We start from the raw sequence: 27,795 nt of genomic DNA on the forward strand, positions 1-27,795 counted from the left end.
CATTATTTGGGGAACAAAATCCCCACTTGCTCAATTGGTGAACTGCCTGTTGGGAATACCCTTTGGGGAGGGACCCTATTCCCTTTGGGGAGGACTCCATCACTCCTCCTTCCCATACAGGGAGATCCTTTTCCCTTTCCCCTTTAGAACTTCTTTCTTGGTGTTTTCTGTGCTGTACTGAGGGTAGCAATTATCTGCTGGCTCTACTTGTATTCTCAGGACTTAGCCCAGTGGCTCCTAAATGATCTTATTTTCTCTCTTCTCACCTCTTCTTTCCATCTTTCTTTAACCACCATTAATTGTTTCTAATTCTGTCCCATGTGGAGAAACGGAGTCTAATCCTTCTCACAAAACATAGTCTGGGAAACCTTTTCAAATCCCGCCTCTCTGTGTGACCTTGGATAGCTCCTCTACCCTCTTGTGGCTTCAGTAAAAAGAGCTGGACTAGAAGAAAGAATGCCCTTATCATAAAGTTCAAGGAAACCATGACATGGCTTTCTAATCTTTCCATCTCCACACTAAACACAGTTTCTCCTAGTCAGACTTCATGATCTGAAAGGGTTTTTTCAAGTTTCAGATCAACAGTAACAAACACACTGCTACTGAAAAACTGAAAATGGGAAAGCTCCCCATTGAATTTGGCATTTTCAGCTTTCAGATAAAAAATTTTAAATGATGTGAATGGATGACCCCACAAAGCCAAAGACTTTCTCTTATGTTTTAGAGGAGACACCAAGGAGGTAAAGTGAGGTCCCTGGGGACTGTGGTTGTGAACCAAAAATTCTAGCAGGTCGTCCCAAGTACAAAAAGCTTCATGAATTGAATCAGGGACAGACTAGGTGTCTGCTGTCAGCCCCATCAGTCCCTTCAGATGTCAATCACTCCGAAGGCTATTGCCAAGTTGATCTGTCTCTCTCTGTCTGTCTGTCTCTCTCACTTCCTCTGAGTCTCTCTTTTTGGTGGGGAGTGATCATTAATAGAGTATCAGGAAGATCTGAATGCAGATTCCCCTTCTGACATTAGTTGTATGAACTTCAGTCTCTCTCTGTGTCTCTTGAATGCTACTGATCATAATACAAAGAGGCTGATATCTGTACTATTGTACAACTAACCTCACAAGAGAACTCAGGGAATTGCATTTTTTCTATATATATTTACACGTGGGTTTGTTCTCACTGATACAGACTCCAGTTTTTGTCCTGATTTCACTAACTTCAAGTGGCCTTTCTTCCACAGTCAGTTATCTTAACTATTTTTGTATATTTGTATTATTTAAATTAATATTTGTATTATATATGCATATATATAATTTACAAGTACTTGACTCTCTTGTTAGAATATAGCATCCCTGCAAATAGGGATAATTTCATTCTTTGACTGTGCATCCTCAGCCCTCAGCAAAGTACCTCACATACAGTACTTGTTTCATAAATAATTATTAATTGGTCAATGCTTGAATTACTAAAACAATGTGTGCTTTGAATATCCTGGAACAAAGAAAACTATGTGAATAACCCAAGGAGAAAGCTTTACAAGATTCAGGTTTTGATCTTAGTCTTGTCACCCATTTTACAGTGGCCAATTTTGGTTGCCCGCAGAGGATCACTATGGCTAAGCCTTTCTTTCATCTAGAAGGAGAAGGAAGGAAGAATCCACGGGGAAGGTGGGAAAGCAGGAGGAAAAGAGACAGGGTCACAGGGGGAAGAGTGGAAGTGGAACTCCTACTTGTGGAAATCCTCGATGCAGTGGATGTGGCCGCTGGCATCCACGGTGAAGGGGATCCCATCCAAGCTGCGGCGGCATATCACGCAGGTGAAGCAGTGAGGGTGGTACGCCTTCCCCGTGGCCCGCAGGATGCGCTCCATGATGGGCTTGGCACACACGTTGCACTGCTCCAGGGTGTTCTGCAGAGGACAAGAAGCATAGCTGGGTTAGTGCCAGTGACGCTGACCATGGGGCTCCCTTGATGGGCTTCAGCCACCATTTTCTTCAAGCCTTTCTAGAGAGTATTCTAAAAAATAGCAATTAAAGAGTGTTTTCTGAGGGAGGGACTAAGGGGAGAGTCATGGAATTACCAGAGGCTATATGCAAGCCCACCCAACATCATAAAGACACAACGTGGCAGAGTAAATCAGGCAGTGGGCTCCTGAATACAAATTTCTTGGATACTAGTTATCATTATCTTCACCCTTGAAATACTTAATTCTTGATATCATTATCAAACCCCACAAACATTTCAATATGCAAAAACTAAAGGGAATAATATATGAGACCATAAATTTCTATGGCGTTGTTTTGAAGGAAGCTCATATGTTCCAATTATTTTGATGCTGACTTTTAGAATGTTAATTTTGTCAAGGCTCCCCCTTAATAAGTGACCTGCAGATAATAGCACAATGGATAGAGCACTAGTTTAGTCAGAGAACTTGGATCCATCACCTAGCTCTGATCCTTCCTGCTTGGATCACCTGAGGCAAGCACCTCCATTATTATGGACCTCAGTATCCCCTTCTGTGCAACAAGAGCTAACATTCATAGCACTTTAAATCTTGCAAAACACTTTACATACATTATCTCATTTGATCTTCAAAGCAAACTTGGGAAGCAAATGCCATCTCTCCCACTAGATTTTAAGCTCCATCAGGCAGAGACATTTCCCCCCTTCCTGTCTTTGTATTTACAGGACTTACTTAGCATGTTGCCTGACATGTAGTAGGAGTTTAAGAAATTCTTGGTGACTCTTTCTCCTCTCTACCCATTTCCCGCTACTCAGCAAATACTCTTTGCTTTTCTTTCTCTAGCTGGGAAGTCAAGAGAGGTAATCAAACCCATCACAAGTTCCTAGATGCAGGAGAAAGACCACAGTGACCTCCTTTAGAACTGAACAAGAAAATAGAGGTGGCTAAGAGTTTCATCTTTTCATTTTTTTAGATAGGGAAACTAAGGCACAGATATCCCAGGGTAAAAGCGATAGTGTCTGTGAACTTTCAGACCCAAAGGCCAGGGCCCCACCCACTATCCCATGTCATTCTTTAGGCTAAAGTGAAAAGATACTTGACCGAGTATCAGAAGTCATGGAGTCAAAGTCAAGAACATCGCTCGTTCTCTAGGTGGATTTGAATAATTTCCTGATTCTTTAGGCTTCTTCTTCTTCTTCTTTTTTTTTTTTTCTATTTTTGTACAAATTACCCCCAAATTTACTCCAAGTTTTAACATTCTCTTATCTAGGAAAGATTAGAGAGAGGACCATATTTAGCATCCACTGTTTCAAATCCTTAATTTCAATAAAAAATAATCTTGGGTGGTGTTCTGTACCATAGCTTCTTCCTGACACCCTGTGTATCTGTATAGAAGCAGGATTTATGAGTTGTTTCCTCTGATAAAATATAAGTTCCATGAAGGCAGGGTCTGATTCATTGTTATTTTTGTATCCCTAGTGCCTAGCCCAATGTCTGGTGCACAATAATGACAATAAATATATACTGATACTTTGATTTCCACAAAGAGCAGAATTGGTTTATATTGGTTAGAAAGATGATGTGAAGAACAAGGGTAGTTCAAGTATATGTGAGGAGAACCACCAGCTCCAGGACTGCCCAAATGGGCAGCTAAAATCCCTGCAACCCCCAAGCAACCACATTCAACATATTGGAGCTTTCAGGGAGGGGAGATGAAGGGCCTTTAAGCAGACAGTCGCAGAATAACTGGGACCTTGGTGCACCCCCAGACTACAAGCGTTTTTACTATCGTCCAATAATAACGCTTGAGATGAAAACATTAAGTTTGGGTCATAAATAGAAAAATAAAAGTTTGCTGACTAACATAATCTTTGCATCAATTCCCAAATCCTCCTGTTTCTTAACTAGAGATACACACAATCTGGAGAGGCCCATGCTCCCCTTTGGGCTGGCATAATTAACAGCCCAGTTTCACAGCAAGAGCTTCTGAACATCCTCTGAATAAAAATAAACCACACAGGTGATGTACAAACATTTGCTCTGATGTCTGGATGATAAAGAAATTAAGATTATTGGATGCCTCAGGCAGAATCTCTCTCCAGAACTGAAAACTTTTTTTTTTTATTTTTAACAAGTGTCAGGGAGCATATGCATGAAACGCTCCCAAAGAGTCTAATGTGAAATGTATCGATCTTTGCCAGCTGGAAATGTTAAATTTTTCATTTCCTGAAGCTCAAATGGATGTTATGTTCAGTCCATATCTCCCTTTTGAAATAGGAAAACTCTATAGAAATAGGTTGAACTGTCAGTTCAAAGCTAAGGCAGGGAGTCAAGCTTCCAGAGTGAGAATGAGCTTTGTTCCTTCTGGTTGATGAGTAGATATCAAGGAATTAATCCTTCAGAAAAGCATTATGGAACAGTGGGTAGAGTTCTGGATTTACCATTGAGAAAATATGATTCTAATCCTGCCTCTCCTGCTTATTACCTATATTGGAAGCTAGATTCAAAAAAAGAAGTGGTAGTATTGACAAAAAAAGGACTATTTCAAGAGCAAACCACGTAATCTTCCAAACCTCAGTTTCCTCATTTGTAAAAAGGAGATAATATATTCTATATCTACCTCCTGGAGTTGTGAGACTCAAATGAGGTAATGTTTCTAAAGTGATCGGATATCTCTCAAAAAGTGACAGAATAAATAGTTTTTGTTTGTTTTAGAAAACTCTAGAGAATCAGAAAAGAAACTATCCATGTCAATTAAGAGTTTTCTTAATGTGGGCAAAATACAAATACACACATAAAATAAACTCATAAAATTATCGGTATTTTTCTGTAGTAATAACAAAAACCAAGACATGATGGCAAAGAGAGAAATTCCATTAAAATTCTTTACAAGCTTCAAAGTGTCACAAAAATATCCAGGTTTCTACTTTATTAAACATTGAATTGTTAAACCTAGGTAAATGGAAGGGTAGATTGGGGTGTCTTCTTAAATCAATTACAAAATAATTTGAAATGTCCAGACAGAATAATGAACACGATTCTATATTCCATCAAATTCTGTGCCATAAAAATCCACCTCTGATCCCTCCTCAATATGCATTTCAGGTGACCTTAGACTTTTGAGGCAATGCTAAGAAAAAGTGGTATTTCAGGTCCTGCCCAGCAGGAATAGGTTTAAGTATTGACTTAGTGAAAGGCTGTATGAATACATTTTAAAAGTGTTTATTAAGACTCCTGCTAGATCTCAGACAATGAGTGAGGTGTGGCAGAGACAGAGACTATATAGTAAGATATTCCCTGATTTCAAGGAGATTATATTTTACTAAAAGAAAAAACAAAAATGGAAGGGGAAGGGTAGAAAAAGGAGATTTATTGGGGCAAGTGATAAAAAAAAAAATAAAGTTGAGTCAGTTGACAAGTTCCCCCCCCCCCCCCACCGGAAGTAATGGATTGGATTGGATTTTGGTTCCCAAGCTAAAAGGTCAAAAAAAAAAAAAAAAAAAAAATTGACATTGAACTTTGATGTGAGGAAGTAAGAATAATTAACAATGGGAAAAAAAAAAAGACACTGGAGAATATGATTGCTGTTGGGAAGGGAGAGTCTGATCAGAAAGTTACAAGAAGTGGCAGGGTGGATGCTAAAGTATCTCCAAAGGTCTATGGTGGACGAAAAATGAAACATCATCTGAGTCCACCTAGATAGATTCAGTGTGATGAATTTGGGCCCATGATTGGCCAATCCAACTCAGCTAACGGATAGAGTTTCAAGCTAAAAGGACCGATCACCTTACCCATGGAAGGACCACGTATTTCCATCATCTGTAGACAAACCCAACCATGTGTCTACTGAAACTAATCACCACCAGCTATGGCTCGAATGAAGAATCTTGGACACTGTACCACTCTCAAAGATGATCAACTAAGGTACAGAGAGATTAAAATCTTCCCTGATGAAAGCAGAATTCCCATAAGGAAAAACTATGTTCCTGATTATTGTGGTTGCCATTTTAGAAGTCGCTATTCGGGGGCAGCTAGGGGGCGCAGTGGATAGAGCACCAGCCTTGAATTCAGGAGGACCCAAGTTCAAATCTGGTCTCAGACACTTAACATTTGACCCTGGGCAAGTCACTTAACCCCAGCCTCAGGGGGAAAAAAAAAAAAAAAAAAAAAAAAAAAAGTCGCTATTCAATGATGCAAGACAAGTCTTTTCAGCTACTTCTACAAATACAAGGGAAATGAATACACCAGACCATAGGAATACTGGATTGCAAAGGAATCACCTCAATCAAGAGAGACTCGTGTGAAATTCAAGTCTCAGAGATCTCAGGATCATAGATCTAGATGGAGTTATTCTTTTAGGATCCAAAGGGAAGAGTGTCCATCGGTACAGAGAGGCTGCAGTTGGAAAAATCTTCCTAACTTACCAATGAGAGGTATCCCAAAGTAGAATAAGCTACCTGGAAGTAAATGATTTCTTCTCCTTGGAGGTTTTTAGACTAAAACTGGATGACTCCTGCTTTGATTATGTTGCAGGAGAATTCTGGTTTAGATTTTGCTAGATTATTTAGCCTAAGAGTTCCTTTGCAACTCTGAGAGTCAGTAATTCAGACACTGGGATCAGGACAAATTAGGAGAACTATCAGAGAGATGGCAAAAGGGAATTGGGCTCAGCAGCCACTGACATGTCTCCTATGGCAGTAACGCTGGGTTCTCTTGCGATGTTTTTGAGAGAGCCTACATTTGGTACTTCAGGATATGCTTATGAAATGTTTGTGTGTGTATGTGAATGTTTGCTATTCTGTGTGGGTATGGATTTTGTGGATAAAATTACCTATTGATGCAGTTTTCCCCTGAGCTTCTGGCACAGTGGCTCCTGCCTTAAGAAAGAAACTGGTAAATCCACATATCACTAAATTCACATGAGATTACAAAATCTTGCTCCTTGCCAAGTCTTTGTTTACACTGGGATGGAAGCAATTTTATTTTGAAGAATAGGAAATATGCAAACAAACCACAAAGCAAAAAGGAGTGTGTGTGTGTGTGTGTGTGTGTGTGTGTGTGTGTGTGTGTGTGGAGTGTGTGTAGAGTATGCATGTGGAGTCATCAATACTACAAAACGCTTTTGCTCTTAATCACAAATACCATACTTTACAAAAAGAATTTTCCCTGCGACCTTGTTCTTCTTAAATCTTGTTCTTCCAATCTTTTGGAAAGAAAAAGGCTCTAATTCAATGACATTTGGTTAAGATTAAGCCCAGTAAAGCAGTAAAGTTTTGTCCCCTTTGATCTCCTGGAATTTTTAGCCTTTGCAATACAGTGAATTTCTTTTCTTTCTTTTTTTTCCCTCCCCAAAGGTTTTTCTGAATGTCTCCTAAACCTCACCAAAAAGCAAGGATATATATATCACTAGAGAGTGTGTCAGTTGCTGATGGAAGGAGGCAATAACCATAAACAGATAAATAGTACCAACCTCCCCTAGGCTTCATGGAAGGGGGGAAGGCAATAAAGCCCTTTCTCTCATCAAAGGAAGTTCATGCTTGTCTGTTCCAGTGATTGCATGGGGAAGGATTATGAAGGTTAATGGACATGAGCTAAAATGTTACATCGCCAGTAGTTACTGACTCCAATGGTGCATGGGCAGCTCTTCCACTAAACTCATCTCTAAACGAAATCAAATATGACTTATTCACATAAAAACAAAAGATCTTCTCACTGGATAGCCTTTGAGGCTCTAATATTCTTCACAGAGAAGCAACATTGGAGATTCCCAAATCTTAGACCTAGAGGCTTCATGGGAGCAGAAAGAGGAGCCCCATCATATTAGAATGATGATGATGATGATGATGATGATTTACATTTTCTGCCTACCACTCCTGCTTTTACCCTCTTGGGTTGAAAAGATCAGGTCCAATTCTTCTCCCACTTGACAGTCATCATTGAGTACTACTAAGCTTCACGGATGGGGAAAAGGAAAGAAGCCTTTGACGTTAAAAAGATCACAAGATAGTAGAAACAGTTTAGGGGCTAGAAGGCCAAAGAGCTGGGCTCCGGTATTAGCAGCAAACACAAATGACTTAGTTCTCAGGTCCAGGGCCCAGAGGACTGTTACATAAATGACCTACATTCTGTGGAATTCACTTGAAGTTGTACTCTCCTAGTGGTGAGAATGAATTGAACTAATTTCCCCAATTGGCTCCTCTCCAGGGACCAATCCTGAATCTTTACAGAATGGCTTTGGAGGGTCATTGGTATGGTCTAAAATTACGGAGTAATCACTGGGTGATTACTTCCCACGGGTGGGAAGACACTTGATTTGGACCACATAGTTGAAGCAGTCCACCAAACAGCAACACTGTCATTGCCGGCTGGGTGATATGTGTTAGGATTACCAGGTGAGAACTCAGGTTGTCTGGACAGTGACAAGGTGAGAACTCAGGTTGCCTGGACAATTATAATCCTTCTCTGGGAGATCTGTAAAATCTTTTCCTCTGTGCGCAGGTTTCTTGGGAGCTCTGAATCTCCTCCAACTCTTGTCCTTCCTCAAATCAGACTGGTCTCTTTTCAGCCTGCCTTGTGTCAAAACTCTATCCCAGAGTCGATTCTCTCAGACCCAATGCTGCCCTTCTTTTATCCTCCCAGAGAATGGGCGTGTAAGGACTCAACGGGGTGTGGGGAAATACTTCCACCAATGAACTTGCTCCTCTTAGAATTCCTAAGGTGTAAACTCCCTTTAAAGGCCCGAACCAAAGGTCTGAGCCAGAGAACTCTCAAGTCAACCTGAGTTCTCACCTTGTCACTGTCCAGACAACCTGAGTTCTCACCTTGTCACTGTCCAGACAACCTGAGTTCTCACCTGGTAATCCTAACATCATGAATTCATTATTCCAATAGCCGATTGTCTAGGAATCAGGCATCTAATTCTACTGCGAGTGGTCAGAATATGAGTGAGGCAAGGGACATTTTTTTAAAGAGTCATTGCTTGTAAGCTTTTGCATTCTCAACCCTCTGCTTTAATTGCATGACTTAAGGAAGGGTTGACATTGCTCTTTGTATCACCTTCCCTGTGATCTGCCTTTCACATCTGAGGAAAGCAAATTTCAAAGCTGCCCCTTTCACATTCACAACCGAGGCAGAGGAGCTGTTTTTCCTCCAATTGGCCCTCCCTGAATCTTTCTGATGAGAATCAAAGTCTTATGAATGAATCACAAGCTTTGCAGCTCAGGACCAGAAAGGCCCCGATACCACATTGTCCTCGAGCCTCGATCCCCCTGGGATCCTTTCAGTACCCCTGTGAATCCCCTCAGATACAAACAGGCCTAAGTCATTATCCCGTACAACACGAGGACATGAAAGACATCCTCAGGCTGTCTGAGGCTGGACGAATGGAACCTGAACCCAGTATCACTAGGAATTTTTGCACCTCCAGGAAAACTGGCAGAAATAACCTGAGATTGGGAAGGAGGTAAAAGGGCAACAGAGTCCAGCAGTCAGAAGATTGAGACCCTGGAGAATTTTGAGATGAATAGCCAAGAGGAAAAAAAGCCAGATGATCTAGCAGCTAACCGAGTTCTTGGGCACATCAGCGAAGGATATTTGACTCTGGATGTTACTCCTGGAGAAAGTAATAGACATTTGCCATCATTCTAATTCTCATGGAGGAAAGGAAAATCCATTACTTAGAAAGTACTCTCTGTTAATGCTAATGTCAGGGCCATTACTGGAGCCTTACTTTGGGACCTGAGCTAGGCTGCTGTTTCCAGTAAAAAGTCCAAGGGTGGAACCCATCAGCACCTATAAAAATGCTGAAATAGAGTACACTGGGCAGCCAAGAACTTGAGCTGTTTCCGAAAACCGTATTTTAACGGCAACCCTGACACTGAAAACAAAATCATTTTATTTTTTGATTGGGTCTTCTCTGAAATATGCAGATTTGATAAAGTAGGTATCAAAGGCAATCAGAGAGTTCAGGGTGTTCCATGTTATAATTGATGATGACACCTAAGATCCAGATGTTTCCCCCCCCCCTTGCTACTGCAAAGAGTGGCGATCTCACTCTCGCAGCATTTCTGGAATGTAAATTTTGTTTCACAGTCGAGCTGTCTTTTTTGGATTGCCACCCAGTGAACCGATACTCTTCTGGATTCCAAGACCTCCAGAGAACCAGATGGGTTTGAGGGATGGGGGCTGGGGGAGAGCCCACACGACTTGAAAAAGGTATGAATTTCTCACTCTATCTGGAGCCAAGAACTCTGAGAATGAGAGGCGCTCCATTCTTTTTGGCTTCAGTAAGCTTGCTCAACTATATGTGGCCATCCAAAGGCTTTTTGTGATGGTTCAGAAAAGAAAGGTAAATGATTTGCCTGGTTTGGAGTTTGTGATCACTACAAATGAGGGAGCAAATTGTGGTTGAGTGTGCGAATAGCACTAAAATAATGGTATCTTGGTAATGGTATTTCATCAGAGGAAAGAGAGAGAGAAGATGTCCAGGAGCTCCAAGATAAGGGTCCAATATAAGTCAAACAATTCGTAAGAGTCTCTTTAATAGCAGTCTCTTTAAAAATAAAGACCTGAAATAAATAGATGCTGTGAGACTGAGGACCAAGTGAAAAATTTAAAAGGTTGCATGTGAGTGTAACAAAAATATCTAATAATCAGGAGCATTTGCAAAATACTTTCCATCTATTATCTCAGTTGATCCTCACCTTAACCCTCAAAGGCAGGTGATATTCCACACTTTAAAGATGAGGAAACTGAGGCTGAGTGATATGCCACTTGTCCAAGGTCACACAAACCATTAAATGTCTAAGGCCGTATTTGAATCCATGACTCCAAGTTCAAAATTTTATCTGCTATCATACTGATTTTCCTAGATTTCTTATCTAATGGACTATTACTAGACAGAAAGAAACATGAGGAACTTAGAGAAATGTGGAAAGATTTGTTATGAACTGATACAAGATTAAAGAAGCAGAATAAAAAATATATGCAAGATGATAGCAGTAGTTATGAAAAAACTTTTAAAAGGAAGCTGGGCTAGGAGAAAGTGAATAGCCGATAATAGTCCATAGTGAGGTCCTCCTCTAGCCAGGAGGCAAGGGGAGTAGCAGACAAATGCTATTCACAATCATATTATTTGGAGTTTGGGGCTTATCTGTTTTTCTTTATTAAATGGCAAAATTCCGTTTCAAAAGTTATTTTCCAGAAATGATAGCATAAAACAAAAGTTACCCATTAAACTTTTTTTTTAAATGAGAATATGCCAAGAGTTGATGCTTCCTATATCTTTTGGGATTGGATATTAATCTTTTTCAGGTCAAGGAAATGAAATCCCAACAATAAACACCTTTTGTTTTCTTTACCAAAATGCTACGTTGACTTGCAAGTCCCATGCTTACAAAATACAGATAATAGACGTGAAATGTAATTAAACTTTTCCTTCACTTCCCACCATTACCGCATTCTGCTCTAAGATTGTGTAGGATTCCCGCTGTCCAGAAGGAATAGGAGTGAGAGATGGATAGAACAGTACTGATGGGTGGAATGGGGTGGAAAGTTTCTTATATATTTTGATCCAGCAACACTAGACTCCTTTTTGCTCCTTGAACAAGACATTCCACTTTCTGCCTCTGAGTGACTGTCCCTTATTCATGGAAGATTCCCCCTGTTCAACTTTACCTCTAGGCTTCCTTCAAGCCTCAATCAAAGTCTCCCCTTCCACAGAGAGCAATCCCGTTCCTTCTTAATTCTAGTGGCTTCCATCTGTGGGCGATTTCCAGTTTCTCCTGTACATAAACTTCAATGTACTTACTTGTTTACTCCCAATAGACTGTGTCCTGTTTGAGAGCAGGGACTGTCTTTCTTTGTGTATACAGTGCTAAGAATAGGACCTGGCACCCAGTAAGGTACCTGGCACTTAACAAATGGTTATTGACTGACCACCCTATGTCTGTGTCTCCATCTCTTGATTTATATGACAAACATAAGGATGAATGTTCAGATTCAAGCATAGACGTTGAGCTGTAAGGGTTCCCAGCAGTCACTTTGGCTTTATAGAGGAGGCAAATAAGATAAAAAATGAAGGGTCTCCCAGATAACACTTAGCAAGGCTGGAATTGGAACTTGTATCTTCTGCCTGCCAATTCCATATTCTTTCTGCAACTCCACACTGGTTTGCCTTAAGAATATATCAACTCAAAGAAGACCTCATTTCCCAGTGGTGCTAGAGGACACGCTTCCTCCAGAGATAATAAATGTGTGGAGAAGGCAGTTTGATGAGTTCTGTTTTTCTTTGGGGGGATAGGGCAGAAGAAGTGATTTCACGACTTCCAAAGAATTCGATCATCTAGTCTAATCTCATTTTTAGCTAAAGAAACTGAAGTCCAAAGAGAGTTAAATTATTCAAATAAATAAGTAGCATAAACCTCTCTTCTTCGGTATCATATAGCATGTTCCTCTGCAATTTTGTAACTGTATTTCTACAATATTGGGCTTATTGTTCTTGTTGTTGAGTTATTTTAGTCACGTCTAACTCTCTGCTACTCTCTTTGAGATTTTCTTGATCAAAAGATTAGGGGCACTGACCATTTCCTTCTCTAGCGCATTTTACAGAAAAGGAAACTGAGGCAAATGGGGTGAAGGAAGTGATTTACCCAGAGTCAAACAAGTAGTGTCTGAGGACAGATTTTAACTGGTAAAGATGAGTTTCCTGATTTTAAGCCCAGTGTTTTATCCACATTGCTGCCTTAACATTGCATTTAATCTATTTCTATTTCTTATCTTCTTATTAATCTTTTAGCTCCATAAGGGAAAGATGAGTTGGAATCTTACCCAACTGTTTATTTGCTTCAGTACATAATAGAGAGCTTTGTACACATTAGATGCCTAATAAATATTTGTCGAATGAACAAATAAAGGCACTGAGATGGGATTCAGATCTATTTCCTATTTAAATTTTTTGAAAAATCATTTGGAAAGGGCTTGTAACAAAAGCCACTAAAATAGCTTGAAATTAGAGAGAGTTGTTTTATCGCTGATAGGAAAAGCAAACCAGAATCAAAGCCTCTAGCAGCTGGAAGGAGCCTGAACTGTACATTCAATTCAATTCAATCCTAACTCCATCACTTTGTCAATCAGCAATCAATTCTCGAGCCCAGTATGAGGTGCTGGGGATATTGAGACAAAAGGAATCAACAATTCTTGCTCACCATTCACTTTTATTCTGCTACATCTACCAAGGACCTACTATGCGCTAGAAAGTGAGACAACAAGGAGGTATAATTAAGGTTGCCAGGCTCCAGGAAGTTTCCTTAACATTCATAAAGCACTAAAAAAAAAAAAAAAAAAAAAAAGAGTTGAATAAGGAATATAAGAGTTCAAAGGAGACAGAGGAGAAGGACCTACACAGATTCTTTCAACTCTTGAAGCCCAGAATTTAGAACAGTACTTAGTATATATTAAGAACCTAATAAAAGCTTTTCTCTCAGTTCATGAAGATAAAATCATAGCATCTCAGAGCTTGAATGGGCCACAGAAGCCGGATTGATTTGATTATTTAAATGGAATAATGAAATTCTCTGGACACAGACAGATAATCCTGGTCATAGCGGATGGCACCCCCCTTCTCCAGAGACTATTTTGATAATACTGGCCAATTCAATTTCAGCCACTAAATTCATTCCTAAATACCAGAAAAATGATGGGGAAACAAGTTCATCCATAGCTGAATTGTCCAGCTTAATAATAGATGACTAAAAAAGCAAAGGAAAAACTAACTTTAAGTGAAACTTCCTTCCTTCCTTTCAACTGTAAGTGAAACTAGAGCTTAAATTCATAGACGAGCACTAAAAAAAGGCTGAGGAAGCCGGAGTTCAGAGAGGGCAAGGGGTTTGTGCAGGAAAACAAAGCAGAGCCTGAGCACAATTCGAAAGGGAATCTTTCTACCTGTAAGTCCAGAACTCCAAAGGGCAGAATTACTTAAGCATTTTCCTCCCACATCAGATTCCTTGAAGAACAGTAAACATTCCAACTTTTCCAAGTTCTGGACATGACCCAAGAGACAAATCGGAGGCATCCAGACAGAGCTAGCTCAAAGGAAATAGGAGGAGGCCCCTGTCCTATCATTGATATTTTGAGTTTGGCCCAATTGTCTGAGTACTCTTCCAAGAAAATAGTCCCTTTTCTTCTCCCCTTAGAATTCAGAGGTCCATCATTCCATATTTTAAATGCATAATTGACATGAAACTCTGGTAAGGTGAACTTGGAAACCAACCGGACCTTCCCACACCTCTCAGAGAAAGAGGCTGGTCCTTGGGGGAAGCCAGAATTTATTCTGATTGTACAGAGGGTAACCTGTCCTTAATGAAACGGAGATTCCAAAGGAAGCTGCTGTCAGACATTTTTCACTGCTTCTCTCACTCCCATTCTTTTCAGCCCACAAGGAAAAATCAAGGCCAGATGTAGCCATCAAAATGAGAAAGCCAGCAAGGTGTGGGGATTCCTGGGAAGATCCCTAAACCCCTAGCCAACTAAGGGGAAGAGAAATCAAGTGGGATCTTCCCAGAGAATTTCTTCCAAGATTCCATCATAAAGAAAGGCAAAATTAGACATTTTATCAACCAAAGAAAGGGGATTTCAGATGTGCTCACCCTTCCTCCCAGAAGTCTCCCAAACCAATCCCGGCTTTTGTAGCTGCAAGATTAATGACATCCTCCACAAAAAAAGCAGGCTGCTGAACCATGGCTATGTGAAGTCATGCTAGAGATTCTGTTTATTATGAAGGCAAATGGTCTTCTAGGAAATGCTCTAGACCAGAAATCAGACAACCTGGGTCCAAAGCCCACCTCTACACCTGTCAGGTTGGGTGACAGGGGACAAGTTCCTTCAGCGTTCTGGATCTCGGTTCTTCATTTGTAAAATGAGAAGGTTGGAAGAAATGGCCTTGAGATCTTTTTCAATTCCAGAGCTAGGAAGGGAGGTCTAAGCAACTTCCCATCCATCCTCTTTGGGCATTTGGTCCCCTAGCCAAGACCTCAAGTGGCAGGAGCAAGACCAGAGGCATTCAAACTGCCAGGAAATTACTATGAACAACTGAATACGTGCTGCTCTATAACAGAGAAATGGGTAAGAATTCAAATGTGATTCTTCTCCAATTGATTTTAAATCTGGTGGGGCAATCATAACCATTCCTATGGAGTCTCAGGATGGGGAAAGCAAACTTCAAGATGTACTCTTTTGTTTAATCTTCTTTCCAAAAAATTCCCAATTTTTTATTTGAAAAACCTCATCTGACTCATTTCCTTCCCACTCGGCCAATGTTTGCCTTCATGGTTATCATAATTGGTCTAGTGGAGAGGAAACTCAACATGGAAGGAGAAAAACAGAATTCAAATCCGGTCTCGGTGACTTACAATCTTACATATAAACCGACTGAAACAATGCTGTAGAGTTGTAAACTGTTCTAAGACTTTGGGGACACCCTGGAATTATCAGTTCTTCCATAATCATGTATTAAGTAGGCAGCTGGATAGCCTCGTGGATAGAATCCTGGACACGGAGTCAGGAAAGCCTCGGTTTAAATCCAACAGCCAGCATGCACTTAGCTGCGTGACTACGGGCAAGTCATTGAAACCGTCTGCCTCAGTTTCCTTTTATAGAAAAAAGAGACATAACAATAGTAACTACTTCCCAGGGTTATTATAAGGATAACATGAGATAATATTGTAAACTATATATATTGTTCTTTATCATTGATGTTGTTGTTACTATTACTATTATTCTGTAGAAAGCCAAACCCAGCCCCTGGTCCCAAGGACCTCACATATATGGAGAACACAACACTCAGTTGTTGGATTCTTTTGCAAAAGTCTCCTCTGGCTATTTCAGCGGGCACCGGCCAAGGAGGACCCTCAGGGTCCGGTGTTAGACAAAGCTTGGCCCTCTGATCTGTTGAGATTCAACAGCAATCGACTTCATGGGCACCAAGCGCCAACCAACTCTAACGCAGCAGATGGTAAGCTCCTCGAGGGGAGGGATGCTCTGGCTAGGATTTGCATCCTAGGTGCTCAGACTGTGTCTTGCACACAGTAAATGCTTTTGGAACGAACCAATGAGCTGAGGGCACCAGCCAAAGCCATTTATGTCATTGGTTTTCAGGAAGCTTACTTTTTATTGGCCAAAACCACGTTGGAGAAGTAGACAAGATGAATATGGAGTATCTGTAGATGGACATAAAGAGAAGATGGGATGTAACATCAGAAAGAAGCTGAAGGACCCAGAAAGGTCTCAGAGGAAAGGGGGGATTTTGGCTAAGACATGAAGGAAGCCATGGAGGTGAACTAAAAAAGCATAATGGGTACAGAGAAAAGTAGGAAGTGATAAGAGCATAAAGGCTCCCACTGCTAAACAGAGGAGGTGATGTTGGATCCTCAGTGCAGTTAGTTCATGTTACTAGAATTCTACTTGGGAAAATCCCTTTGGAATGAAGAAGTGGGGAGGGACTGGAGGCAGGGAGGCCAGCCAGAAGGCCACTGCAAGAGTCCAGAGGACTCAGAGTTGTGGTTGCAGGAGTGGGAACACATGTGTGGAAGGGGGTGAAGGTAGGGAGTACCAAGACTTGCCAAACAGAGTGAGGAGGTGAAGATGGTCAGGAGAGGGAGAGGCGTTGTGCCTGGGGGGCGAGGGATGCTCTCGGTGCTACTGAGGACGTTCGGAAGCAGGACACTCGGGAGGAGGATGACCAGAGCAAGTCTATGGGCGGTTTTGGTGCAGGGTTGCTGCGCCATCTTGCTTAGCTGAGACAGGAAACTAGTCCTTCTGGATTAGGAATCTGCGTGCTACCATTTGGGCAGTCAGACTGCTCTGCTTACCCAGGCAGACCCGCCCCCCCCCCCAGTCCTAACCACCTTGCTATCAGTCACACAGCCCTTCTCTGAGGAGCTTCCAGCACTGGACAGATGCCTCGACCTGGTGTCTGTGACTCGACTTGCCAAGGTCACCCGGCCCTCCTCAGCCGGCAGACCCACCTGAGATAGGAGCTCCCCATTCACACTGAGCTGGGAGTCCTCGGCTTCCCCTGAAAAGCCTTCTCCTTGTCAAGGGTGCGCAGGTGAGACGCCACGAGAGATTTATGGGAGAGGCTGCAGGAGAGCTCATTTATTTATGCTGCTCACTCATCCCTCCTGGAGCAGCAGAACGTTCACCGACACTCAAAGGGCTTGGGGGAGGCCGGGGAAATGAGGGGACGGGGGACAAAACACCTCCCTGCACAAACATTTGGAGAGCCGATTCCGCCCCGGCAGCCGTGGATTACACGGCTCTCTGCCCCCCTTTTCGCCACTCTCTTTTCAAGGGACAGAGAAGGGGCACCTCAGGACTAAAGGGTAATAGCAGATCTGGGCCAGTGGAGGGAACCCTCCAGCAACAGCTTCTAAGATGGAAGACACAGGAATCTTAGAAAAAACATGTCTGCGTCCCTTGTGGGGGGAATGGGTCAGGCGCAAAAATAAAAGTCCTAGTGATTGATCTTTTTTCCAACCTCCCCGTCAAAATCAAAGTTGGGCTGTAGCAATTGGGCAGGATGTGACTGACTCGAGACCGCTCTGATCTTCCTGATCTCTAAGATCTCTAAGCCCCCCCATTTTACAGGTCAGGGAAATCAGACTTAAGGCCATCTTGCCCTTATGTCCCCTCGGACTGTCTCATCTGATCAGCCCCATGTCTCAGGATGCTCTCACAAGTAAGGAGGAAAGCTCAGGTTAAGCCCCACTTCCCCAGTCACGTGGCAGCTTGATGACGAGGAGAACTGGAACCCCGGCCTTCTGCCACGACTGGACTCCTGACTTGTGGGGCCCAGTCCGTCTTGTGCCCGACATGTGAAAGTGAAGCAATCCCAGGCGGATGAGTCACCGTGCCTCTGCCAGGGTCCGGCGTCCCGTCAGCCAGTGCCCTTTCCCGCCCAGTTCCTGCCCCACCTCCGTGCTCACTTTCAGCGGTGACTAATGCCGGCTCATGAGCAGAAAGAGCAGCTGAAGGGGTGACGAGTCCTCAAGTCATCAGAGACAAAATGCGTTATAAGGGGATTGCGCTTGGGGAATGAGCACGGGGGTGGAGCTCTCCAGCAGCGGGGCTCACATCTCCAGAGAGGAGGGGGCTCCCAACACTTGTTCGCACCCTGAATTTCATCTTCAGACCGATAAAGCATGTGTGCAATGCTCTTCGCCTTCACTTTCCCCATCACGGCCCAGGGAGGGGAGCTGTGTGAAGATATCGTGTCCTTTCCACAGAAGGGGAAACTGAGGTTCACCGGAGTGAAATCCTTTGGTAGTCAACCATCAAGTCCTAGACTGGGACGAGAAGCCAGGCCTCTTTCTCCAGCCTTGTCTCACGTGAACAAGACTCACCAGCCTTGAGCATTGCAGCCCACCACGGTTTGCCAGCAGAAAGAAATGGAGGCCATTTGTCTCTAGAGGTTTAGCTCCCTGAATTACTTGGACTGCCAGGCTGGGTCTGGGGACAAGCACGCCTTGGAGCCCACGCCTGATCCCACCTTCTCCTGCCTCAGTTTCTGCAGCTCCCAGTCCCACAGCCTATGTCCTGCGGGACTGGGAAAGCCGTGGAGGGGTATGATTAATGTCTCCAAAGAGCTCCCAGATCTTAGATAAAGCCCTATTTAAAACGCCACCCCAAAACAGAGACAGTCTGACAGCGTCAGTGTGTAAACAGCTCCTCATCCAGAGGGAGACTTCCCCCGCGCAGGGGACATGTGGGAGCATGTCAGCTTTCTGCTCTGAGAAGACATTGGAGACCAACAACAGAAAACCAACAAGCCAGAAAACAAACAAATACAAAGGAAAACCTAAGGATTGTTATTTTCTTAAATGTGTTGCCGACCTTCATTTTCCCCAATATAACTCTCCTCCAGCATCCAGAACACTCTTTACATGTAACACAGAAATTCAGCTAAGCAGAACCGAATAAGAGATCTAGGGGGTATGCCGCATTCTGCGCCTGTAGCCCCCCGCTTCTGAAGGTGCTTTATAATGTGTCTCAGCTGCTTTTCAGGACTCTTACAATACTGGAGTCATCACATACATATGAAGATGAAGTAATCAAGCTTCCTGATCCTCAAATTTATTGTAGGATTTTATTTTGTATATTTGTTGTAGTTATACTTATCGTAGGATTCACAAATTTATTATGAAGACCAAAGTCTTTCCACTCCACGCAGCACACAGTGAAATGCTGTAACTTAGGCCGGGACCCTTTACACGCACGAGGCCCAACAGGAATGGAGCATCTGGAAAGGCGTCCTCCCAGGGAGAGCGAGGGCCCGAATGGGCTTCGGGTGAGCGATCAGCCCCGGACCACATCAGAGAGGCCACTCTGGATCCCCTCCCGTGCCCCCATCAGCACCATCTAAGAGGCGACGGTTGGTACAGCTCATCAGAGCTGAATCGGGAAGAGCTGCACTCAAATCTGCTGTCAGTCGTGTGACCCTGGCCAAGGCTCTCCACTTCCAGACGCCTTATTTTCCTCATCTGCAAAATGGGTATCATAATGCCCTTCCTCGCAGATCAAAAGGGGAGCAATTGTAAGCCCTTAGCGCAGTGTCGGGTGCGAGGGCCCCCCGGGGACTTGTGCCTTTTCTCCCTCTAACCCAAGACACAGCAGCAATCTTGTCCGGGGGTCACACTTACGTTACCTGGAAGGAGGAAGCTCAGGCTTTAAGCCAACGAGGGATGTAACAGAAAGCGGCATTGAGAGACGCGCTGAGACCAATCGGGTTTAACGTGACATTGCACAGATTTGCAAAAGGGAGAGGAGATGAAAACATGAATGGGGCAAGGATGCATGGGAAAAAGCTGGACTATTTTTATTTTCTTTGAGAGCGTGCTTAGGAGAGGAGCGGCCGAAGGTGGGCGCTCTGGGGTGGAGCTGGCGGGGATTGGGGGACCTCTCGCTAGCTCTTCCTCAAGGAGGCAAAATGAGATAAAGAGAAAAATGCTTCTGACGGGGGGAATGGCCCCGAGAGTTTGCTGCCACACGTTCCCTCCCCGCAGCCCCTCCAAAAGGGCCCGAAACCACTTCAAAAAGTGGAATTTGAAGGCACTCGCCCCCCAGTGGCCTGCTCTGTCCCTCAAAAGGGAGAAGATCCAAGGGGCGTGCCATTCCTAGAGCTCGGGCAGATGAGCTCCCATCTCGGTGGTGGGCAGCCAGGGCAAGCCGGCCAGTGGAGAACGTAAGAATGTTTGGGGGTGAGGGAGAGCCTGTGACAAGGGGCCGGCTTTGGAGGGGAAGCCGCCGGATGGAGTGAAATCATCCACCAGGGAGAGCACGGAGGGCCCAAGCTGCCCTTTCGGGCAGACGGGTTAGCAAGTTCTAACCAGTCCAGCCCACAGACGGAGGCACGCTAATTGTCCTACCTGGGATCTCGCTAACCTTCCTACATGAAGAGGCATAAAAATAGCCCGGCCGCGCTCCGCCCCGGGGAGCCTGCGCTCCACCTGTGGCGAAAATTCAAGTTTCAACCTCCAATTTCCTGCACACGTTTGCAGACAGCGGCTAATTACTGAGAACTTTTTTTTTGACAGGGTGACTTGACTGGCTCCAGGAGATCCTTGTACTTTTAAAACAAAACAAAAACTAACTTCTCAAAGGCAGGTCTGGAAAGCATCAGGGACAAAATCCGCACGAGGGGAGCGAGTCCGCCCTGCGCTCCTCCACTTTGTCTTCCCGGGGCCCTCGGGCCTCCCGGTCAGTGCACCAGGATAGATCGTAAATCACGCGTTCGCCTGTGTCCAGAAAAGACAATTACTGAGCTAATCAGCAGTGGGAGAAGCGAGAGGGGGAAGGGCATGGCGCCACTTCTTCCAGCGTCCCCGAGTTCACCAGCAGGGCGGCTCCTTCTACTCACAGGTTCTCCTCAGCTAGATGTCAGCGGGCAGAACTAGCTATGGCCGGAAAAAAACTACTAGTTACCTTCTGAAACCCCCGCTCCTTTATAAGGAGCTGCTCCAAACACAGGTAGGCTGGTCTCACAGGAGAGCCAGTGTACCGAGCGCCGCGCTGGGTATCTCTCCGCATGCCGGGACCTGTGGGAGCATCTACACACCGGCCTCCCATCAAACAGACAAGTAACAAGCATCTGTGGAAAGCCTGCTGGGAACCGGGTGGGGGCAGGTGAAAATGGAACAGTCCTGTCCTTCCAGAAGCTTCCGCTCCCTCAGAAGTCACCCGTTAGGAGGCTACTTTATCTCCATGTCACCTTTAGAATGAGCTGGAACAGTCCTGTCCTTCCAGAAGCTTCCGCTCCCTCAGAAGTCACCCGTTAGGAGGCTATTTTATCTCCATGTCACCTTTAGAATGAGCTGGAACCGGGCGGGGGCAGGTGAAAATGGAACAGTCCTGTCCCTTTTTCCGCTCCCTCAGAAGTCACCCGTTAGGAGGCTACTTTATCTCCATGTCACCTTTAGAATGAGCTGGAACAGTCCTGTCCTTCCAGAAGCTTCCGTTCCCTCAGAAGTCACCCGTTAGGAGGCTACTTTATCTCCATGTCACCTTTAGAACAAGCTGGAACAGTCCTGTCCCTCCAGAAGCTTCCGCTCCCTCAGAAGTCACCCGTTAGGAGGCTATTTTATCTCCATGTCACCTTTAGAATGAGCTGGAACCGGGCGGGGGGCAGGTGAAAATGGAACAGTCCTGTCCTTCCAGAAGCTTCCGCTCCCTCAGAAGTCACCTGTTAGGAGGCTATTTTATCTCCATGTCACCTTTAGAATGAGCTGGAACCGGGCGGGGGCAGGTGAAAATGGAACAGTCCTGTCCTTCCAGAAGCTTCCACTCCCTCAGAAGTCACCCGTTAGGAGGCTACTTTATCTCCATGTCACCTTTAGAACGAGCTGGAACAGTCCTGTCCTTCCAGAAGCTTCCGCTCCCTCAGAAGTCACCCGTTAGGAGGCTACTTTATCTCCATGTCACCTTTAGAACGAACTGGAACAGTCCTGTCCTCCCAGAAGCTTCCGCTCCCTCAGAAGTCACCCGTTAGGAGGCTACTTTATCTCCATGTCACCTTTAGAACGAACTGGAACAGTCCTGTCCTCCCAGAAGCTTCCGCTCCCTCAGAAGTCACCCGTTAGGAGGCTACTTTATCTCCATGTCACCTTTAGAACGAGCTGGAACAGTCCTGTCCTCCCAGAAGCTTCCGCTCCCTCAGAAGTCACCCGTTAGGAGGCTACTTTATCTCCATGTCACCTTTAGAACGAACTGGAACAGTCCTGTCCTCCCAGAAGCTTCCGCTCCCTCAGAAGTCACCCGTTAGGAGGCTACTTTATCTCCATGCCACCTTTAGAACGAGCTGGAACAGTCCTGTCCTTCCAGAAGCTTCCGCTCCCTCAGAAGTCACCCGTTGGGAGGCTAAACTGCCCCGTTAGAAGTCAGAGGACGGTTTCTTGGCCATGAGGGATAATATATGATCCCTCTTCCATCCCTCCCTCTGAAAGAGTATAGAAAATAATCGCAGAGAGAAGAATCAAATGAAATGGGAAAGCCTAAAGCGGAATATTTGTGCCAATTGGATGGCACTGTTTTTATTTACCTTAAAAGCAATTTTTCCCAGAATGAAAATTTTCCACATAGATTTTTCTTGGGAAAAGTTGCTTAGCGCTGTTTTTGTGTATTTAGTGAATGACCTGGCAGGTAAACCGAGACAAGGCTGATTCGTCCGTGAGCCGAAGCTTGGAGGTTCTCTCTTCTCTGGGGCCTCCGGACGGCCCCTCCGCGGGCACAGCCGCCATTTCTTTTGCTGGTTGGGGCCCATGGCAGAGAGCCTTGGGTTTTAAGTGTGGAGGTAAAGGTTCAGTGTGGAGGCGCTGCGGATTAAAAAGCGCGGTGCGGCTTCTTTTTTGGTGGGTCAGTCATGGTTTGAGTAACTCTGGGGGGCAGATCTGTCTGCAAACTTTCAATGTGAATCTTTTACTGCTGAATCTGAGTCAGACCAACAGCAGCTTTCGCTTATGAAGTCCGGCAAGGTTCGGCCGAAAATTTCTGGGGGTTGGATCGTGTTTTTACGGGGTGGTGTTACGTCTCCTGCGCCGCTTTTACGTGAGGAGGAGGAGGAAGATTAGAAGGCTGACTGGAGTGCGGGGACGGGCCGCCGGAGGAACGCTCCATGCGGCGTGGCGCACAGGCCCTGGCTCTGGCCGCCCCTCCGAGCCGCCGGCCGCTCCGCTGGATTCACAAGCGGCACTGCGTGCCCGCGGAGTCGGAGGGACTCTGGTCAGTAACGGAGGTAGCGAGTGGAACCCGTGCTGAGTGCCCGCGGCCCACGCCGCTCCCGGGACACGCAGACGGCCAGGAGCAAGGAGCCATCTGACTCCCCCTTACAACGCGCCAGGCCCATGAGCTCAGCTAGGGCGGGGTGCCAGCCCGCGGGGCCAATGGGACCGAAAGGAGGACCCCCCCCAACACCCCGAAGAGGGCGGACAGCCCGCGCTTGGAGACCTCTGGGGGGGCAGGAAGCACGGGAGCCGCCCGCTCTGCCGCCACATCTGACTGTTTTGCATTTCCTGCCCCGCCTTCCCGGCTTGCCCTTCCTGAAGGAGCCGGGATGAGTCTGTCCACACTTATAGTCTAAGGCCAAGTCCTGAAGGCCGCTCTCCTCTCCTGGCGGGCCAGACCCCAAGCCCTTCCCCAGTCAGCGTGAGCTTTCAGCCCTTCCGCAAACCCTGCCTATGCCCTTTCTGAACGCGGCCCTTAGACTGAGCCGGCCGAGAGGGGCCCGGCGGGCTTCGGTAGGGCAGAGGGAGGAGGGCTTCGGAACTGGGTCGGGCCGGGCTTGGGCAGCAAAGCTCACGCGGGACCCCTGGTAACAGGCTGTGGGGCACGGACCGGGTGGGGCGGGCAGTGAGGCCGGAGGCAGAGGGAGGGCAACGGGCTTCCTGCTTGGGCGAGTGCTCTTGGAGGCCAGACAGCCTCGGCCTTATGTCAGGGACAATCGCCCCCCATCTCCTAAACTTGGGGGCTGGGGAGGGGAGGAGATGGAGCGGCGGGAAGGGGGGAGGGGAGGCGGAGGAAGGGAAATGAGGGGGGGGGGCAAGAAGCGGAGAGAGAGGAGCAGGTGGGAGCCACAGGAGGGAGCAGGAAGGCGGGAGCTGCAGCGGGGAGATTTACAGAGAACATTCCAGGCCCGGCTGAGAACAGGCGCCTCCTGCACGTCCTCGGCACAGAGCTCTGGGCAGGAACCCCGCCCCGTCCCGCCCCGCCCTCCCCGTGCCCCAGCGGCGCCCCCCCCCACATGGAGCTCCGGAGCCTGGCGAGTTCTGCGGGTGCTCCCCATCCCTGCGGGTGCTCCCCATCCCGGGCCTTCCCCGCCACATGAGGGGAGCGAGCGTGATTGTACTTAAGTAAACATACCTACACATCCATACATACACACAGGCGTGCATGGACACACACAATTTATGTATATTCATAGAAACGCCCGTAATGTTACGTACACGTGTGCATACAGCCCATATATTCACACGCACACACAAACATATCCCTAATCTTGTGTATACACAAACACACACTCACAATGGTTACACATGTCACATACATAATCACAGAACACCCCCCCCACACACGGTCTGCCCGCAGACGTGTCTGTTCCCCAGCGCGGGTGAGAGATGGGGGGGGGGGGGGGAGGGCTGGGGACCCGCTGAAACCTCGCGGGCTCTGACCCTGGGTTGTCCGACTGCGGGCACTAGGGGGCGCCACAGCGCCCCGTCAGCCGCCATCTCCGCGAGTTCAAAGCCGGCCTCGGACTCTTTGCGGAGGACTCTGGGTGCCTCAGCGTCACTGCTGCCTCAGTTGCCTCGTGTGTAAAATTAGCAGGGGAAGACGCGGCCGGGGTCTTTGCCGAGAAACCCCGTGAGGGCCGAGTGAGGGCCGGGCTGCCTCCGGCGCCCCCCCCTCTCCAGGCCCGGGCCCCTCGCCCAGCACTCGGTCCAGACGGCGGCCAGGGGAGTTCGGGGGCCGTCCCGGGATCCCCGTCCTCCTTCCACCGCTTCCGTGGCCGCTGAGCCCGTGTGCTCCCCTCCCCCCGAAACCAGCGCCCTGTGCCCGACAGCGGGGTCGGCGGGGGCTCCAGTGGGGGAGAGTCGGTGGGATTTGGGGGACAGCCCCCTGCCTGTGTGCTCTCCCGCCCCCCAGAATAACCAGTGCCCTGTATCCTCCAGCGGGGTTCTGTGCGGCTCTAGGGAAATGTGAGGGAGAGCTGGGGGGACAGCCCCCCGCCTCTGTGCTCTCTGGGACCCCAATCTCTGCCTTTCGGGAGGGGAGCAGCCCCGGGAGCTGAGCCCTGGGGGGGAGGGGGGGCTGCCCCGCTCCCCTCCCCCTCTGCACACAGGATGCCCTGGGTCCTCAATGGCCTTCCATACGGGCCTGGGGGGGAGGGGGCACTGGTGGGTCACTGCATGGGGGGCGGGGGGAGGGGGGCGGGCGGGGCCCGGGGGCAAATTCCAGGGTGGGCTGCGGGCCCACGTGCGGCTCGGGAGCAGCTGTGTCCCGGCAGGAGTTAAAATAAGCTGCCGGGATACAAAGGACAAGCTGTACTCCACGTAGCACGGCCGGTACAAAGCCCGGGGAGGGGAGGGGCCAGGGGCACAGGTGACGTCACCGGCTTCCATGGCAACTTGCAAACATCTTGTACATTCCAGGGGGAAGGGTCCGGGCACTGCAGAGAACTCCAATCATGGGGAGCGGGAGGAGGCTGCCACAGCCCCCAGATGTGGCCACGAATCCCCCGGAGCGGGGGAGGGGATTGAGGATGGGGGCCTTGGGGCTCTAGGAGCTCCTGGGCCTCCCCGAAGCAGAGCCGCCACACCCGGGATGGGGGGAATGGGAGGCTCCCCAGGAGCTCCTGAAGGGGCCGCGTCCTCCCTGGAGGCCACACTGGTCCCCAAGCAAGCGCGGGCTGACCTCCAGCAGAGGGGGCCGCTCAGGCCCCATTCCAGGGCCCGGCCAGCAGGCCCCCAGGAAGGAGGACGATGGGATCTGGAGTTCCCCCTGGGGCTGCCGCTGCCTCCACATCCGGGGAAACAAGTGGGCTCCGGGCCCTGTGAGCCTCAACTTGGCAGGGGCTTCTCTGCAAACAAGCAGCCGGGGGACCCTGTTTCTACAGGGCACCCGCCTCCCTGAGGAGCCCCTGCGTTTCCACACAAATAATAACTTGTGTTTACTGAAGGCCTCAAGTTTCCACCCAAGAGAGCTAAGGCGAGCCCTGTAGAAACAGAAGCTGACTCTAAATCACACACACTCACACACACACATACACACAAATACATACACATACACACTCATACACTCAGTCACACACACACACACACACACACACACACTGATTGGGAAGAAAATGTACAAAGATGGAGGTTCTGCTGAGATGAAAGAACAACTCCTATTTCTGGGAAGTTGGGATAAGGGAAACCCGGGGTAATGGGGAAGAGCTGATGCAGAACAATAAGCCACAAAGCTTTCATAGTAATGAGGACCCAAAGATGTGAGGGAAAGGGGGAGCACAGGAGGCTCAGCTCCCGGGGATCCCCTCTGCCAGGCTGGGTGCTCCTCCTTCACCTTGCCAGGGCAATCTTCCACACAACATAGAACCGGCCCTTTCTGCTAGGGCTCCTTTCCACCCAGGGATCTACCTTATTGTTGCCTGGAAATCCCTCTCCCAGGTGACTAAGCGCCTCCTGGTCGTCCAATCCAATGGACCTTTTCTTAAGGCTCCGTCTCCAGGCCTTTGCCACTATTGCTCACCTCTCAACATTCTCTCCTCTCTAGGTTTCCAGCCTAGTTCTGCTTCCCCTTCTCCCTGTCCTGTCTGACAGCTGCTTGTCTCTCTTTGCTAAACCTGTGCCCAGATCCTGTCCCCGGACCTCAGGAACTTCCCTGAAGATCTCTCCTGGATCCTGTTTCTTTATCCCTCTATTTCATTGAGGTCCTTTCAATGGTTTTAATGATCACCTCTATACAGATGTCTCTGAAATCTGCTTGTCCAGCCCTAACCGCCCTCACAATCTCCAGGCCCAACTCTCCAAATGCTGATTGGACATCTTCAATTGGACTTTCTGCAGACGGCTTCAATTCAACAAGTCCAACACTGAACACGCGCTCTCTCTCCCCCAATCCCCCCTCTCCCTAACTGTCCTGGACCTGCTGCTGCTGCTCTCTCATCATGCTGTCTCCAAGCCTGTGATTCTCAACTCCTCACTCTCCTCCCAATCACCAATGTCAAGAGAGCTGCCACTTTTCTGCCCCTATAAGATCTCTACGCCCTCCTCTCTCTCCCATTAGCTCAGGCCCTCGTCACCTCACGCCCAGCCCAATGCAAAAGCCAGCCAGCGGGTCTGCCTGCCTCCAGTCTTCCCATTGCAAAACCATCCTCCATTTGGCTGAATATCCATCCCTTTCCTATCCTCCAGTCCTCCTAAATCGTTGTGGAGGGCACCAGACATTCTCCTCCCAGTTGCACAGGTTGTCCTTGACTTATATCTGCCGTCCCATCATGTGCTGCATATGGTCCCCTGCTCCTTTGACCCTGAAAGGCCTCTCATGCAGGCCTTCATCACCTCACAAATGGAGGCTGTTATTCGGTCTCCTTGCCTTAGTTTGTTATTCAGTCTCCTTGCCTTTGTTTAAACCCCACCCCAATCTTTTTTGAATCAGATCTCAACCCAATATTCCTCAAAAACTACCTCCAATTCCCATTCAAACAACTCTAGTGAGTTATCTTTAAAATTCATTTTAAAAATCTCCTGTGGGGCTTTCAAAGCTCTTTCCAACCTGATCCCTTCTCCCTTTTATA

General features: G+C 47.0%; 1 protein-coding gene across 7 annotated transcripts in view; it reads right to left on the minus strand.

The window, feature by feature from the left end:
• Positions 1-27,795, minus strand: part of LPP (LIM domain containing preferred translocation partner in lipoma) — a 576,448-nt gene that overhangs the window by 10,186 nt on the left and 538,467 nt on the right. For all 7 annotated transcript variants that reach the window (XM_074297900.1, XM_074297898.1, XM_074297901.1 and 4 more), the window contains one exon: positions 1,726-1,904. In XM_074297900.1, the coding sequence (XP_074154001.1) occupies positions 1,726-1,904 (179 nt within the window). The remainder of the gene's footprint in view (positions 1-1,725; positions 1,905-27,795) is intronic.

Source organism: Sminthopsis crassicaudata, chromosome 3 (assembly GCF_048593235.1).
Source record: "Sminthopsis crassicaudata isolate SCR6 chromosome 3, ASM4859323v1, whole genome shotgun sequence".
NCBI classification, from domain to species: Eukaryota; Metazoa; Chordata; class Mammalia; order Dasyuromorphia; family Dasyuridae; genus Sminthopsis; species Sminthopsis crassicaudata.